The sequence below is a fragment of the Macaca thibetana genome, chromosome 17 (genome assembly GCF_024542745.1).
Source record: "Macaca thibetana thibetana isolate TM-01 chromosome 17, ASM2454274v1, whole genome shotgun sequence".
Lineage (NCBI taxonomy): Eukaryota > Metazoa > Chordata > Mammalia > Primates > Cercopithecidae > Macaca > Macaca thibetana.
This window is the reverse complement of record NC_065594.1, coordinates 14,291,031-14,309,153: the sequence shown is the minus strand read 5'-3', so window position 1 is coordinate 14,309,153 and position 18,123 is coordinate 14,291,031. Positions and strand designations below refer to the sequence as shown.

Sequence of the window (18,123 nt, the reverse complement as noted above, 5' to 3'; positions counted from 1 at the left end):
TCTCTTGCTCCTGCTTCTGCCATGTAAGACAATGCCTATCCCACTTCACCTTCCACCATGATTGTTTGTTTCCTGAGGCCTCCCAGAAGCCAAGCAGATGTCAGCATCATGCTTCCTTTACAGCCTGCAGAAGACTCTTTTCTTTATAAATTACCCAGTCTCAGGTATTTCTTTATAGCAATGCAAGAATAGAGTACTACAGTGCCTATCCAAATGGTTATCCAGTGGTATCTCATAGTAGTTTTGATTTGCATTTCCATAATGACTACTGATGTTGAGCATTACTTAATATTATTGTTATATTTTATTATTTTTGACTTTATTGTTAATGGAACCGTTTTCTTAATTTTATTTTCAGATGGTTCATTGCTAGTGTATAGAAATGTAATTGATCTTTGTATATTGATCTCATATCCTGCCATTTTGCTGAACTTGTTTATTAGCTCTAACAGATCCTTTTTTTTGGTAGTTTAAGGTTTGCTATATATAAGTCCTATCTTCTACAAATAGAGAGTTTCTTCATTTTCAACTTAGACAGTTTTTATTTTGTTTTCTTAATTAACTGCCCTAGCTAGAACCTCCAGTATAATGTTGAGTAGAACTAGTATTAGTGGGCATTGTTGTCTTCTTCCCTTAGGGTGAATACATTCAGTCTTTCACAAATAAGCATGACTTCATTGTGGGGTTCTTTGTTTTGTTTTGCAAATCTCACTTATCAGATTGAGAAAGCTTCCTTCCACTCCTAATATGTTGAGTGTTTTTATCATTAAACAATATTAAATTTTGTAAAATGATTTTTGTATCTATTAAGGTATCTCCCAGTCACTTCAGCAATATAGTGTATTATGTTGACTGATTTTCACATGTTAAACCAACTATAAATTCCTGGAATAAATCCCTTTTAATCGGGGTATGTAATCCTTTCTTATGTATTGCTGAAGTAGATCTGCCAGTATTTTGTTCAGGATTTTGCATCCATAGTCATAAGATTTGTAGTTTTATTAACCTTTATTTAATAGCATTGTAGACACTGGTTTGTTACTTTTCAGACAGCTTTATCTGGGTTTGGTATCATTCAGTGTAATACTCGCCTCATAAAACGAGTTAGTGTTTCATCCTCTTCTACGTTTTGGGAGAGTTTGAGAAGGACTGCTGTTGACTCTCTTCCGTCTCAAATGTTTGATAGCATTAACAGGGAAAACATCTGGTAATCAATTTTTCTTTGTTGGAAGTTTTGCTAAATTACTAACTCAAACTCCTTACTGTTACAGCAATATTCAGATTTTCTATTTCATATTCAGTCAGTTTTAGTTTAGTGTTAGTTATGTTTCCAGAAAATTTTCCATTTCATATAGGTTTTCTAGTATTGACACACAATGGTTTATAGTAAGTATTCTCTTAATAATCTTTATTCTTTCATTAAGGTCATTAATAATGTTCCTACTTTCATTCCTGATTTTAGTAATTTGGTCTTCTTTTTATTCTAGCTAGTTTTTTCAATTTTGTTGGTCTTTTTAAAGGATCAACTTTTGGTTTTATTAATCTTTATTACTTTCAAATTTTCTGCTTTAATTATACTTTAATTGCTATTTTTTCCTTCCTTCAGTCTGTTTTGGAAATAATTTGCTCCTCTTATTCTAGTTTGTCCCATTGGGAGGGTGGGAGGTTATGTTAATGTTTTCTTATTTCCCCTTTTTAAAAGTAGTTACTTACAGCTATAAATTTCCTTCTGAGCCCTACTTTAAATGCATCCTATGAGTTTTGATTTCTTTTTTCATTCTCTTCAAAGTATTATATAATTTCTCTCGTAATGTATCCTTTAATCCATTGGTTATTTAGGAGTTTCCTGTTTAACTTCCACACGTTTGTGAATCTTTCAAATTTCCTTCTCTTACTGATTTCAAATTCTAATTCATTGTGGTTGGAGAAGATAAAATGTATGCTTTCAACCTTTTCAAGTTTATTGAGAATTGTTTTTTGGCCACATATGATCTGTCCTACAGAACATTTCATGTGCACTTGTGAAGAACATGTGCCTGCTACTGTTAAATGATATATTCTATAGATGGCTGGGAGGTCTAGGTGGTGTATACTGTTGTTTCAGTCTAGGCATTCTAACCATTATTCAAAGTGGGATACTAAAGTCTCCAAGTAACATATTTGAATTATTTATTTCTCCCTTTAGTTCTGTTTTTGCTTAATATATTTTATGGGTCTCTTGTTAAGTGCATATAATTTTTAAAACTATGATGTCTTATTGATGGATTTGCATAATTAACATTATATAAAGTCTTTGTCACTGTAATGATTTTTGTATTAAAATACAGTTTGTCTGATATTAGCATAGTCATCCCTTCTTTTGAGTTCTATTTGTATGGAATATGTTTTAAAATCATTTTTCTGTCAACCTATTTGTGTCTATTAATCTGTTTCCTGTAGACATCTTACAGTTGAATCCTTTTTATAAAATCCACTCTTCCAATCTCAGTGTTTTAATTGGAAAGTTCATTTCACTTACATTTAGTGCAATCACTGATTTATCGATAAGAAAGGACTTCTGCCATTTTTCTATTTGTTTTCTATATGTCTTATTTATTTCTTCTTCCATTTCTTGCCTTCTTTTGTACTAAGTAAATATTTTTTAGTGTAGCATTTTCTTTCCCTTGTTATTTCTTTTAACTTTTAGGTTCAAGGATACATGGGCATATTTGTTACATGGGCAAACTGCATGTCACATGGGTTTGGTGTATAGATAATTTTGTCACCCACTATACTAATAAGTATAGCAGCTGATAGGTACATTTTCTGATCCTCTCCCTTATCCCACCCTCTACCCTCATGCAGGCCCCAGAGTCTGTTATTTACCTCCTAGTATCATGTGTTCTCATTGTTTAGTTCCCATTTATAAGAGATAATATGCAGTAATTGGTTTTCTGTTCCTGTGTTAATTTGCTTAGGATAATGGCCTCCAGCTCCATCCATGTTGTTGCAAAGGACATGGTTTCATTCTTTTTCTTAAGGCTTCATAATATTCACTGGTGTATATGTACCATATTTTCTTAACCCAGTCTACCACTGATGGATATTTAGGTTGATTCCATGTCTCTGCTATTGTGAATAATGCTGCAATGAACATTTGCATGCATGCGTCTTAATGGTAGAACGATTTATATTCCTTTGGGTATATACCCTGTAATGGGATTGCTGGGTCAAATGGTAATTCTGTTTTAAGCTCTTTAAGGAAGTGCCACACTACTTTCCACAATAGCTGAACTAATTTACACCCCCACCCCCCCACCAGTAGTATATAAGCACATCTCTTTGACTAGTGGAACATATTTTAAAAATTTAATGTCTGTGTTTAGAAAGTTCTAGTCAATGCATCCTCAAGCAGAGTTTCTATCAATTTGGTTTTTTGCTGTGTGTGGGTCATACTTTTTAATTTGTCTCCTTGCAATGATGTTTTGAGTATTATAATATGGAAACTCTTAAAATCTCATTCTCTCTCTTCCGTAGGATTTGTTGGTGGTGTTTTTGTTATCTGAGGAGTGATTTTTCTTAACTAATTTTGTATGGTTTGTATTCTTTGTCATGTGTGGTCACTGAAGTCTGTATTTCATTACCTTAGTGGTCAACTAATAGTTGAATAGAGATTTCCTTAAATTCCTGGAAAGAAAAAAACCTCCCAGATTTTCCTAAGGAACTCTGTATAGGGACAGCCCTTCAATAATCAACCAGGCAGGTTTCAACTGTACCTTAGCATTCACTTCCTCTTTCCATATTGTTGCAAGGCCAGCAGAAGGTGAAAGCCTTCTTAAGTCTGTCCAGAGGATGCACATAGCCCCTGGCATGTGAATGACCTTTTAGAATTCCATAAATATGTTAGAGCTTTTCAAAGCCCTTAGGTACCCATTGCCAAGCTGCTCTTCTCAAACTTTTGGTTAACACATTATTTGCCATTAATATATGTGTAATTAATCTACATAGCTGTTTCCTGACTTATGATGAAGTTGTGTCCTAATAAACCCATCATAAGTCAAAAATACTGTAAGTTAAAAATATATTAAATACACCTAACCTATCTAACCTAAGAAGTGAAATGTCTCGATAATGAAATTTATAACACATCGATGAAACAAACCAAAGAGAACATCAAAAAATGGAAGGATATTCCATGTTCCTGGATTGGAAGAATCAACAGTGTTAAAATCACCATACTATCTGAAGCAATCTACAGATTCAATGCAGTCCCCATCAAAATACCAATGACATTCTTCACAGAAATAGAAAAAAACAATGCTCAAATTTATATGGAATCACCAAAGGCCCAGAATAGCCAAAGCTGTCCTAAGTAAAAATAACAAAACTGGAGAAATCTCCTGACTTCAAATTATATCACAGAGCTATAGTAACCAAAACAGCATGTTACTGCCATAAAAACAGACACATAGACCAATGAAACAGAATAGAGAACTCAGAAACAAATCCACACACCTACAGTGAACTCATTTTTGACAAAGGTGCCAAAGAACATACACTGGGGAAAAGATAGTCTCTTTCATAAATGGTGTGGGAGGACAACCCGCTCAGGTCCCCTTCCACACTGTGGAAGCTTTGTTCTTTTGCTCTTTGCAATAAATCTTGCTGCTGCTCAAAAAACAAAAACAAAACAAAACAAAACAAAAAAATATATGGTGTGGGGAAAACTGGATATCCATATGCAGGACTATGAAAGTAGACCCCAATCCCTCATCATATATAAAAATGGATTAAAGATTTAAATCTATAAACTCAAACCATAACTGGAGAAAATCTCCAGGATACTGGTTGGGCCAATGATTTCTTGAGCAGTACCCCAAAAGCACAGGCAACCAAAGCAAACATGGACACATGGGATCACATCAAGTTAAAAAACTTCTTCACAATGAAGGAAACAGTCAACAAAGTGAAGAGACAATCCATAAATTGGAGAAAATATTAAATATTTGCAAACCACCTATCTGACAAGGGATTAATCACCAGAGTATATAAGAAGCTCAAATAACACTATTGGTAAAAATCTAGTCATCCAATTAGAAACGGGCAAATAATTTGAACAGATATTTTTCAAAAGAAGACATACAAATGGCAAACAGGCATATGAATAGGTGTTCAACACCACTGATATCAGAGAAATGCAAACCAAAACTACAACGAGGCTGGGCATGGTGGCCCACACCTGTAATCCCAGCACTTTGGGAGGCCGAGGTGGGTGAGTCACCTGAGGTCAGGAGTTCGAGACTAGCCTGGCCAACAGGGTAAAACCCCATCTCTATTAAAAATAGAAAAATTAGCCAGGCATGGTGGTGGGCGCCTGTAATGCCAGCTACTCGGGAGGCTGAGGCAGGAGAATTCCTTGAACCTGGGAGTTGGAGGTTGCAGTGAGCTGAGATCATGCCATTGCACTCTGGCCTGGGTGACTTGGTAAGACTCTGTCCCAAAACAAACAAACAAACAAACAAACAAACAAACAACTACAATGAGATGCCATCTCACGCCAGTTAAAATGGCTTTTATCTAAACTTTAGCAATATCAAATGCTGGCAAGGATGTGGAGAAAAAGGAACCCTCATACGCTGTTTGTGGGAATGTAAATTAGTACAGCCCAGTATGGAGAACATTTTGGAGGTTCCTCAAAAAAGTAAAAATACATCTACCATTTGATCTAGTAATCGCAGTGCTGGGTATAAACTCCAATGAAAGGAAATCGATCTATGGAAGAGGTATCTACACTCCCATATCTGTTGCAGCACTATTAACAGTAGCCAAGATTTGGAAGCATCCTAAATGTCCATCAACAGATGAATTGATAAAGAAAATGCAGTACTTGTACATGATGGAGTAATATTCAGCCATAAAAAAGAACGAGACCTTCTCATTTACAACAACATGGATGTAACTGCAAGTCATTATGTTAAGTGAAATAGGCCAGGCACAGAAAAAGACAAACATAGCATGTTCTCACTCATTTGTGAAATCTAAAAATCAAAACAATTGAACTCATAGAGACAGAGAGTAGAAAGATGGTTACAAGAGGTTGGAAAGGGTATTGGGGGGTTGGAGAGAAGGTAGGGGTGGCTAATGGTACAAAAAAAATTAATTAGAAAGAATAATACCTAATATTGAATAGCAAAGCCGGGTGACTACAGTGTATAATAATTTAATTGTATATTTAAAAATAACTAAAAGTATAATTGCATTGTTTGTAACATAAAGGATAAATGCCTGAGGCACTGGATACCCTATTTTCCATGATGTGATTATTATGCATTGCACACTTGTATCAATACCAATACCAATTTGACCCAGCAATCCCACTACTGGGTATATACCCAAAGGATTATACATCATTCTACTATAAACATATATGCACACATATGTTTATTGCAGCACTGTTCACAATAGCAAAGACTTGGAACCAACCCAAATGCCCATCAATGATAGACTGTATAAAGAAAATGTGGCATATATACACCTTGGAATACGATGCAGCCATATAGGATGAGTTCATGTCCTTTGCAGAAACACGGATGAAGCTGGAAACCATCATTCTCAGCAAACTAACACAGGAACAGAAAACCAAACACTGCATGTTCTCACTCATAAGTGGGAGCTGAACAATGAGAACACATGGACACAGGGAGGGGAACATCACACACTGGGGCCGGTTGATGTGTGTGGGACTACGGAAGGATAGCATTACGAGAAATACCTAATGTAGATGACAGGTTGATGGGTGCAGCAAACCACCATGGCACGTGTATACATATGTAACAAACCTGCACGTTCTGCACATGTACCCTAGAACTTAAAGCATAATATTAAAAAATAATAATAATAATTTAAAAAGAATGTTAAAGAAAACCTGGCATAGGTCAGATTTTATAAGAAAACACATGGAAAAGAAACTTCTGTTTTCCAGGAGCTTCCAGAGATTATTGGCTCCAAATTAAACCAGAATGTCTACTTTAAGGAAACAGTTTCTTATTTTACAGCTTTGGAAGTTTTTTCGTTTTGTTTTGTTTTTAAATACAGGTTTTGCCAAATCAAAGACATAAGAGAAATAAAAAGCAAACCAATGCTTGTTGGTTAAAATATTAACTAGCATTTGTTAAATTAAAGAATACATTCAAATTGGTGCCATACAATCACTAAAAAATTATACTTGGATGCAATATGCTTCTCCTCTTAAAAACCTAAGAAATGCATGGTGTATATTTTCCCCTATTCTAAAGAACAAAACAAAAAATCAGAATCTTGAGAGCTCTAGCTTAAATTCAGTGCTAAACATAAATATGATCTGTTCTTTCTGATGAATATTCAAAAATTAAATTCTATATTATTTTAAAAGAGTGACAAAGGTTTATTTCAGGCAAATGATTATTTAAAAAGATAACTCAAATTCTGTATTTTAAGTAAGTACTGCCTATTTGCCTTATTCTTCAATGCATATTTTAATAATTCAAATTCCAATCATTATTGCCAAGATATTACAGGCAATTTTACATCCCATTAACCTTGCTTTGTTTTAATTATAAAGATCCTTTGTTAGATTCCTTTAAATGATCCAGTTTATAATTTCAGCCTGTCCTAGGGAGTACTTTAATTCAGATGCACATTCATCAACTGTTTTTGTCCTGTTAATTGCAGACAACTGCACAATTGCTTTCTCTAGCTATGATTGATGAATTGTATTCACGAGTGTAGCTGTTAAGTAGGATAAATATTTATAATAATTTCTACTTAAAGATTTTTATCTTCATTCCCATAAGGGCAAATTAAAGGCTGATATTCTAACAACCCAAATAAAGTGAGTTTTTAAATGTTTCATATTAAACCATATGAAAAAGTTGCAAAAATGTTATATGTCCAGGCAAATGGGATAAAAGCATGTATAAAATATCTAATTTGTGCTTTGCACATAATGGGCATCAACATACAGTAGGAAGATTAACAGAGTAATGGGCTTTTTAATGGAACTGCATCCCAGCTACCGAAATATGACTTTTTGAGCCAGAAGTCCGAGTTCATATTTGTGAAAGAGAAAAGTCTAAATCGAAAGAAATGATCCAAACTAAAGGTGGGAGTAAGCAAAATTCTAAATACATATTATATGCAATAACAAAAGTAAAAACTTCCATTTTAAAATATCATATATATTATGTTGAACTTTCTGGGAAACTGAGCAAGAAGGGTGTTACAGTATTCTACAGATGAGAAACAATGTCGGAGGAAGATTATTACTTGCCTGCAGTCTAACAGCTTATCAATGGGAGAAATGATATTTGAACTCAGTAGAATTAACATATGGATACTATGTATTATACTATGCATTGTGGAATAACCATAAAAAGATCTACCACAAATAAACACTATAGATAGGTATATATAAATCAGGGAAAAATTGAGGTACTGGGAGAACAGAGAAAGGTACACAATCTAGATTAGGGGTAGGAAGGGGTTGGTCCTCAGTGAAAAGATTATTTTCGCTAAAGTAAGAGAAGTCAATGTATTAAAGCAAATGCCTATCTTCTCTTAACTGTGAACGGCTGAAGAAAACATTACACTATCAAAGACAGCAACCTCAATTGGCTCCCCCAAATTGCCTGGCAAGCCTCTGAGGTTTCTTTAGTTTTTTCTCTTCTCTATTCTTTTACAATTGCTATTTTCAGTATTCTTCACTTTTCTAAAAATCGTATGTACCCTCTCCCAATTTCCTTTATTCTCAGCAAATGACCCTAACTGCCACTTCATAGAGAGAAGGCATCATGTGAGATCTCCTCTGAATTCTTCCACCAATTTAATTGTCTTCATCCTTTCTCAGTGCTCTTCCACTAAAGGCCAATCCTTCTATCTCAGTGCACCCCTCTCAGAGAGTTTATGCTGTCAATATTGCCTTCTTTCCCTCCCACCTTATTGCCTTTTTCCATCAACACTGAAAAATACTCAGGTTCTTCTTTCTAAAAAGTAACCCCTCTCTCCAAATTTAAACCTTATCTACCTACATCAACCACTCTATCTTTCCCCTTCTTGGCCAAACTTCTTTAGGGAAGTACTTGCTGCCTGTATTTCATTTTGGGCTAGCTCTTCAACTCAAAGCAACCTGGCTTCTGTCCCTCTACTCTCAGTAAATCACCACTTTTTCAAAAAATACCTCTCTCAGTTACCTGCTCCCATAGCACCCTCTAATTGCCCTTTACATATTTATTAAACTTGCAATTACTTAATCAAAGGCTGTTGCCCCCACTAGACTGTAAGCTCTAATAGGGTAGGACTTGGATCTACACCCAGCTTCTTCAGCACACAGGTGCTCACCAGTATTAAGTCTGGATGAGATCACCATGACCTCCTTTTGGCTGAACCCAGTGGTCCCTTTAACACTAACTTAAAAATCCTCTTTCTGATCATACATTCTTCCTTAAACACTCTACTCACCATTCTTTTCTTTATGCTTTCAATAAATATTAATTTAACGTGGCAAATAAACAAATATTTCGTTAGCATGCTAACTACATACTAGGCACTATTCCAGAATATAGAGATATGGCAACAAATAAGATGATGAATAAGACACAAGATCTTAAGGAAACACATTTTAGCAGAAGAAATAGATGTAAACAAGCAAACACAGCAGATCATTTGAGATGATGTTATTATGTGTTAAAACAGGATTATGTCATGGGAGTGTAACAACTATGTAAGATAGTCAAGGGAGCCTCTGTGACAGGGTAGCATTTAAGCTGATTCCTCAAATATGAGAAACAACCAATCATGTCAAGATGTGGGAGAAGGGGATTCCCAGCAGAAAGAGGAGTAGAAGCGGGGCCCCTGGTTCTCCACTCCCTCTATTCACTCTCCCTGGGCATCACATCTGTATCCTTTCTACAGTTTACCACGAGTAACCTGGAGACTCATAAGCCTAAATCTCCATGCCAGCTCTCTCTTTGGAGAGCTCAGTACTCAAATGCCCATGCCTATTCAACATCTCCACCTGGATATTTCACCAGTACCACAAGTTCAGTGTAACCCAAAAGTGAAAAATTCTCAACTCAAACCTCACTTTCTGTACTCTCCTAGCTAAGTGAACTATACTTATACTGTAAACTGTCAGTTACTAAAGCTGACATCAAAATATCCTTGATTCCTTCTTTCCCCTCTTCCATCCAATATATTAGCAATCATAGTGACTTAACTTCCAGAAGATACTTCAAATTTGTTCACTTCTTCCATCCTCACAGCCACTATTAGTCCATGGCATCGTCTTCTTCAACAAGATTACTGAACCTTAGGTTGGTATTGCTTCAAGTCTTGAGCCCGTGAAACTCTCCACATTGCAGGCTACGCCTAAACATTTTCAATTATTCTCCAGTATCCTTTGCATGGCTTCATGGCATGATCTTTGCTAATGACATGTGCCTTCATGTGGCTGGCATACAACATGCATTTAAATAGCTGCTAGCTGACTGAAAATAGCTTTCCAGCTACATGTCTCACTATTCTCTTGCCCCTAGTCCTCTGCACTATACAATTCCCTCTGCCAAGAATCGTAATTCTACTTTTTTTCTACTTGGCTATCTCCTGATGATCTCTCAAATGGCGTTCCCTTTGGGTAAGTACTCTTTCGAAAACCTTGACAATCCCAGCACTCAGTGGAATGCATCCCTCCAGACTAGGTAAAGTATTCTGCAGTACGATTGCATCATTACCTACACCACTTTTATCACAGTATCCTTGTATTATTGTATGTGTTCATCTAACGTTTGCCTTTCCCCAAGAAACTGGGACCATTTATATCTTATTCCTAACTCTATTCCTAACTCTTATAATAGTATTTGACATGTAATGAGGGCTGAACAGACATTTGCTGCACTCATGCATACATGATTTGTTCTAACATATTTACAACTATTCATGTTTGAATCCTTATTCCAAAATCATTTTTATTTGGAAGAACGAGTCCTATGAAGAATAGGAACAGAAATTTACGAGAGCAGAGAGAACATAATGGACAGAATTTCAGAGATTATTACATGTTTAATTTTTTTTCGTGGGGGAAGGGGAACGAAGTCTCGCTCTCGTCGCCCAGGCTGGAGTGCAATGGCATGATCTCGGCTCACTGCAACCTCCACCTCCCCGGCTTAAGCAATTCTCCTGCCTCAGCCTCCTGAGTAGTTGGGATTACAGGCACCTGCCACCACGCCTGGCTAATTTTTGTATTTTTAGTAGAGATGGGGTTTCACTATGTTGGCCAGACTGGTCTTGAACTCCTGACCTCAGGTGATCCACCCCACCTGGCCTCCCAAAGTGTTGGGATTATAGATGTGCGCCACTGTGCCCAGCCTAGATTGAAATTTTTTTAAAAAATTGTGACTATTTTATTTCCAACCTTTCCTAATATAAATCCCAAATTCTACCACTGACCGATAAAAGCATTATCAGAAGCTTAAAATCTCTGATATTAGCAAATTTTCCACCCTCTTCCTTTTCTAAGCCTATTACTACAATCTTTATTTAAGTGCTTAGAGGTTCAATTCTGGTAACTCTTAGGAGAGTTACTGATAATAATAATAATTACATATATATATTTTTACTTCACAATTGAAATAAAATAATTGTGGATATGTCATTGAGAGCTATTACTAAAACTGAAAAAACAATGAATAGTTTTTTTTCTATTTATTCATCACCCAAAAACGGATAATAATTATTAGCAACTCTTATCACAATAAAACTCTGTAAGACATAGCAAGTGCTGTTATGTAAAATACTATTTGTGTTATAAAAGAAAACTGATATTTTCCTGCATCTTTGATGTTGCAGTGAATGCAAAGCTTATTTTAAATTTTAGATCGATACTACTGGCTAACATGATTAGGTCACAAAATATCAAAATGAGAAATATAAAATAAGATAAATTGTTATAAAAACAGAAGATATTTCTCAAAATATAATACAGTGATGGAAAAAATGAATAATACTAAGTGATATTTAATTTTTAAAACTTGGGTATCTATAACATATAGAAACTAATTTTCAAGGACTATTCTTTCACAACTCCCTTTCTTGAAAAAGATAAATTTTATATACAGTAAGCATTATTTCCTCATTAATCTAAAGCTGGTTTCAAATATGAAATAAATAGGTCATGCCAAATAATCATCATATTCCAAAGAATGCAGCGTATCATACAAGAAATTCAAGTTGTAAAGTTTGCAGGTCTTGAGTTGATAGAAGCTATACATGTCACATGGTGACAGCTAAATCTATTTTAATGTGTCCACTGCCAATAAAGCACTGCAAAAATAATAATTAACAACTATTTACCACAAAATGGTAAATATAATAATGTGTTCAAATGTAATTTTACTTATTGTTTTAATAATAGAATATATACATTTCTACCCAAGAGAGATATATTTGCTATATTTAATATCCCTCACATTTTCAGTTGGATATTGAATGAGTGACATATTCAGATAAAACTGTTTCACATGGACTGAGGAGAGGCTGAAGGGGTAAACACTGAGCACTGCTCTGAAAACAGATGGAGTGGCAGATGGGATTGCAGATTGGGTTCACTTGATCTGTGTAAAACAACTTTACTACTCAGTAAAATGTACTTCAAATCTCACCAAACCTTATAAAGTTTGTCCCTTTATTTCATGCATGGCTTTTTCTTCAAAAATAAATGTTTAGCATTTTAAACTTTGTTAAAGTTTAATTAAGTACCTGTGTGATAAATTAGTTAACTAAAAGATATTTTCTTCCACATTTTTGGAACAGATGGTAGGAAAGAGCAATTGCCCAGTGGAATAAAATGTACACTGACTAGTTGTTCAAAATTGTAAAATTAATTACCTTCCTTCATTGATGAGCTCAATAAATGCAAGTCCTGCATTCTTCTGAATAGAGTTTTGCCATTCCTAAAAGGAGAAACCAAAACAAATGTGAGAAAAGTGAACATTTAAATGAAAGTAACATCTGGTTTAGGGATCACGTTGATGTTGTTAATAACTTCCACATTATATTATTTCCAAATGTCTTTACAAGATTCTAACAAATGTTATTTTGTAAAAAATCAAATTTTAGTTTTATCACTTAGTTTAGAAGGTGCTTTTGGTTCATCAGAAAATGTCAGGCTGGATGCAAACTGAGATGGAAAGTGAGACGCAGGTATAGAGGGCTCTGAGCACATAGCTTCTTTCCAAAAGAGAGCAAATGACCAAAAGAGGCCTGATGTGTCTACATAAGGACTAGAAATACTTGAGATAGAAAACTTTATCTCCTCATACAGAAATTTTACATTAAGATAATAAAATGAACACTAGAAATATAAACTATTAGAAACATAAACATATTTAAATTGACTTGGAAGTGAAATGTTCTAGTTATATGTGCATTCCAAATTACTTAATGCTAATTATTTAATGCTAATTAGAAAAAAGTTACAAATTAACTTTTTTGAAAATTGTAAAAAAATAGAGTAAACCTATGGCTAAATATGTAATAGATAACTATGTAATCTCTCTTTGCTAATTTAGATTAGAGTATGTTTGTGAATTTGGCAGTTCTCAAGGTCAGGATCATCATTATGAACATAAGTGATTATAATGAAGTGTTTTAGATTAGAAAAGCAAACGCTTATTTTATGCTCTTTAGAATAAAATTTACACACTTGTTTTGGTTTATGCCAGTGATTTCTATTTTGGGGGTTTTAAATATATACATATTTTTGGGTTTTAAATACATATATAAATATATATATTTCAGGTTAAATATATATAGGGGTTTTAAATATATATGTATGTGTGTGTGCATATATACATATCTGGTAAAAAGCAGTGTTTTGGATTGAAAATTATATCCCTTCCAATGGTTCTATAAGTAAATACTCCCCAAAGTTCCCTAATGCATTTTAATAGAAAAATCTTTAATGACCAGTCATGGCCCTCTATATATTCCCCTCCCCATGATTTTCCTCATAAGGTGTTGGTTGTACAGAGGTGACTGGCTGCCCTGGCCATGGGTTCAGCTTTACAAAAAACACAGTTTCTGTATCAACCCTTCACTCTACTCCTGATTCCTTTACCTTTAAAGAAATTACACTCATTCTGAAGATAAATATGGTCCCCAAAAGTATTTGTGTACGTGTAAATATTCTCTGCTCTAAGTAAATGTGTGCTAAGAAGAACAAATCCTCAATCTCCCAAGGAGAGAAAATCAACAACTAGTGAAAAGAGATGTGGTAACTTGGGGATAGTACAAAGCCACTGGGTTCTAGCTATCATAACCTTTAACTAAAATTTATCCAAATGACAAGATTGCTATTCCATTGTACAGAACTTACTGAAACTTTCAAACCAATTCTGTATGAAACAATTGCAGGAAATTTCTTTTCCCAAATTTTTACAAAATTTAAAGCTCTTTAATATTCTCATTCTATATTCTGTATTTATTGGAAATGAGGATCCTACAAAATATGTACATTTCTCAGAAATACTTCATATTCATTGGGATATTAACTTAAAGAGAAAACTGATTTTTACATAAGGAGACCCATGTCACTATGAAGACTAGATTATTACAACTTCTTACACATGATTTTCTGTGATAGTGTTTGTACACTAAGACTCTTTAGTCACCATAAACTTATAATATGAATAAGATTTTTCAGTAAGCTATTTCACAGAGTACATATTTAGGTATTACATTTGCATCCCAAATTATGCCTTGTCAAAAAAATCACAGAGTAAATTATCTTTGAATCAATCTAAATTATATGGAATCTGCATACAGCCCATGAGATGTACGAATTTACCTTTGGTGGAGGAACACTAGAAGGAAGTCTGAGCTACACTAAGGAAATTAGAGTTTAAAGTTTGAGAAAGCCAATGAAAGACTTCATTCAATAAATCAGTGTTTTAGAAGAGTAATTTGTCAGTTTTGAGCAAGAGGAAATTGTAGGAGATTGTTGTTACATGCCTTTCCACAAGAGATATATTAGGCGTATAAATGAGTATTTCAAATAGGGAATAAAAAATAAGAGATGTTACAAAGAAAAGATGCCAAGACTAGATAATAATCTGAATTTAAGAGCTGATATAGAGAATTTGAGATAAAATAATTATTAAGTTTTCAATGTAGATGACTAGGATAATGGTAATATTATTATGAAAATACTGAAGAATACATTTGGGGAAATCACAAACACTGTTGTCTGAATTTGTTGGATTTACAGTGGCAATGGTATATCAAAAAAGAACGTGAATGGGGGCGCCCAAGATGGCCAAACAGGAACAGCTCCAGCCTCCGGCTCCGAGCATGAGGGACACAGAAGATGGGTGATTTCTATATTTTCAACCGAAGTACTGGGTTCATCTCACTGGGGCATGTCGGACAGTCAGTGCTGGTCAGTGGGTGTAGCCCAACCAGCGAGAGCTAAAGCAAGGTGAGGCATCGCCTCACCTGGGAAGTGCAAGGGGGAAGGGAATTCCTTTTCCTAATCAAGGAAAACTGAGGCACACAACACCTGGAAAATCAGGTAACTCCCACCCTGCTACTGTGCTTTACCAAGGGTCTTAGCTAACGGCACACCAGGAGATTATATCCCACACGTGGCCCAGAGGGTCCCACGCCCACAGAGCCTCCCTCACTGCTAGCACAGCAGTCTGAGATCTAACTGCAAGGCGGCAGCGAGGCTGGGGGAGCGGTGCCTCCATTGCTGAGGCTTAAGTAGGTAAACAAAGACCCTGGGAAGCTCAAACTAGGTGGAGCCCACTGCAGCTCAAGGAGGCCTGCCTGTCTCTGTAGACTCCACCTCTAGGGACAGGGCATAGCTAAACAAAAAGCAAAAGAAACCTCTGCAGATGTAAATGTTACTGTCTGACAGCTGTGAAGAGAGCAGTGATTCTCCCAGCATGGAGGTTGAGATCTGAGAAAGGAGAGATTGCCTGCTCAAGTGGGTCCCTGATCCCTGAGTAGTCTAACTGGGAGAGGTCCTCCACTAGGTGCAGACTGATACCTCACACCTCACACAGCTGGGTACACCTCTGAGACAAAGTTTCCAGAGCAAGAATCAGACAGCAACACTTGCTGTTCAGCAATATTCTATCTTCTGCAGCCTGCGCTGCTGATACCCAGGCAAACAGCGTCTGGAGTGGACTTCAAGCTAACTCCAACAGACCTGCAGTTGAGGTTCCTGACTGTTAGAAGGAAAACTAACAAACAGAAAGGACACCCACACAAAAACCCCATCAGTACATCACCATCATCAAAGATCAAAGGCGGATAAAACCACAAAGATGGGGAAAAAGCAGTGCAGAAAAGCTGGAAATTCAAAAAATTAGACTCATCTTCCCCCTCCAAAGGAACGCAGCTCATTGCCAGCAACGGAACAAAGCTGGTTGGAGAATGACTTTGACGAGTTGAGAGAAGAAGGCTTCAGTTGATCAAACTTCTCAGAGCTAAAGGAGGAACTACGTACCCAGCAAAAAGAAATTAAAAACCTTGAAAAAAGAATGGAAGAAGGGATAACTAGATAACCAATGCAGAGAAGTCCATAAACGAACTGATAGAGATGAAAACCATGACACGAGAACTAGGTGACAAATGCACAAGCTTCAGTAACTGACTCAATCAACTGGAAGAAAGATTATCAGTGATTAAAGATCAAATGAATGAAATGAAGTGAGAAGAGAAGTTTGGAGAAAAAAGAGTAAAAAGAAATGAACAAAGCCTCCAAGAAATATGGGGTCATGTGAAAAGACCAAATCTACATCTGATTGGTGTGTCTGAAAGTGACAGGGAGAATGAAACCAAGTTGGAAAACACTCTGCAGGATATTATCCAGGAGAAGTTCCCCAACCTAGCAAGGCAGGCCAATATTCAAATTCAGGAAATACAGAGAATGCCACAAAGATACTCCTCAAGAAGAGCAACTCCAAGACACATAATTGTCAGATTCACCAAAGTTGAAATTAAGGAAAAAATGCTAAGGGCAGCTAGAGAGAAAGGTTGGGTTACCCACAAAGGGAAGCCCATCAGACTAAGAGCATATCTCTTGGCAGAAACTTTACAAGCCAGAAGAGAGTGGGGGCCAATATTCAACATTCTTAAAGAAAAGAATTTTCAACCCAGAATTTCATATCCAGCCAAACTAAGTTTCATAAGTGAACGAGAAATAAAATCCTTTACAAACCAGCAAATGCTTAGAGATTTTGTCACCACCAGGCCCACCCTACAAGACATCCTGAAGGAAGCACTAAACATGAAAAGGAATACCCGGTACCAGCCATTGGAACAACATGCCAAAATGTAAAGACCATCAATGCTAGGAAGAAATTGCATCAATTAACGAGCAAAATAACCAGCTAATATCATAATGACAGGATCAAGTTCACACATAACATATTAACCTTAAATATAAATGGACTAAATGGTCCAATTAAAAGACACAGACTGGCAAATTGGATAAAGAGTCAAGACCCATCAGTTTACTGTATTCAGGAGACCCATCTCACATGCAGAGACACACATAGACTCAAAATAAAGGGATGGAGGAAGATCTACCAAGCAAATGGAAAACAAAAAAAGGCAGGGGTTGCAATCCTAGTCTCTGATAAAGCAGACTTTAAACCATCAAAGATCAAAAGAGACAAAGCCATTACATAACGGTAAAGGGATCAATGCAACAAGAAGAGCTAACTATCCTAAATATATATGCACCCAATTCAGGAGCACACAGATTCATGAAGCAAGTCCTTAAAGACTTACAAAGAGACTTAGACTCCCATACAATAATAATGGGAGACTATAACACCCACTGTCAAGATTAGACAAATCACTGAGACAGAAAGTTAACAAGTATATCCAGGAATTGAACTCAACTCTGCACCAAGCGACCTAATAGACATCTACAGAACTCTGCACCCCAAATCAACAGAATACACACTCTTCTCAGCACCACATCGCACTTATCCCAAAACATATTTGGAACTAAAGCACTCCTCAGCAAATGTAAAAGAACAGAAATCATAACAAACTGCCTCTCAGAACACAATGCAATCAAACTAGAATTCAGGACTA

The 18,123-nt window shown here is 35.8% G+C and overlaps 1 protein-coding gene across 5 annotated transcripts in view; it reads right to left on the bottom strand.

The window, feature by feature from the left end:
• The window catches only part of NBEA (neurobeachin), a 726,287-nt gene that overhangs the window by 345,354 nt on the left and 362,810 nt on the right, over positions 1-18,123 (bottom strand). For all 5 annotated transcript variants that reach the window (XM_050766029.1, XM_050766031.1, XM_050766030.1 and 2 more), the window contains one exon: positions 12,898-12,962. In XM_050766029.1, coding sequence (XP_050621986.1) covers positions 12,898-12,962 — 65 coding nt within the window. The remainder of the gene's footprint in view (positions 1-12,897; positions 12,963-18,123) is intronic.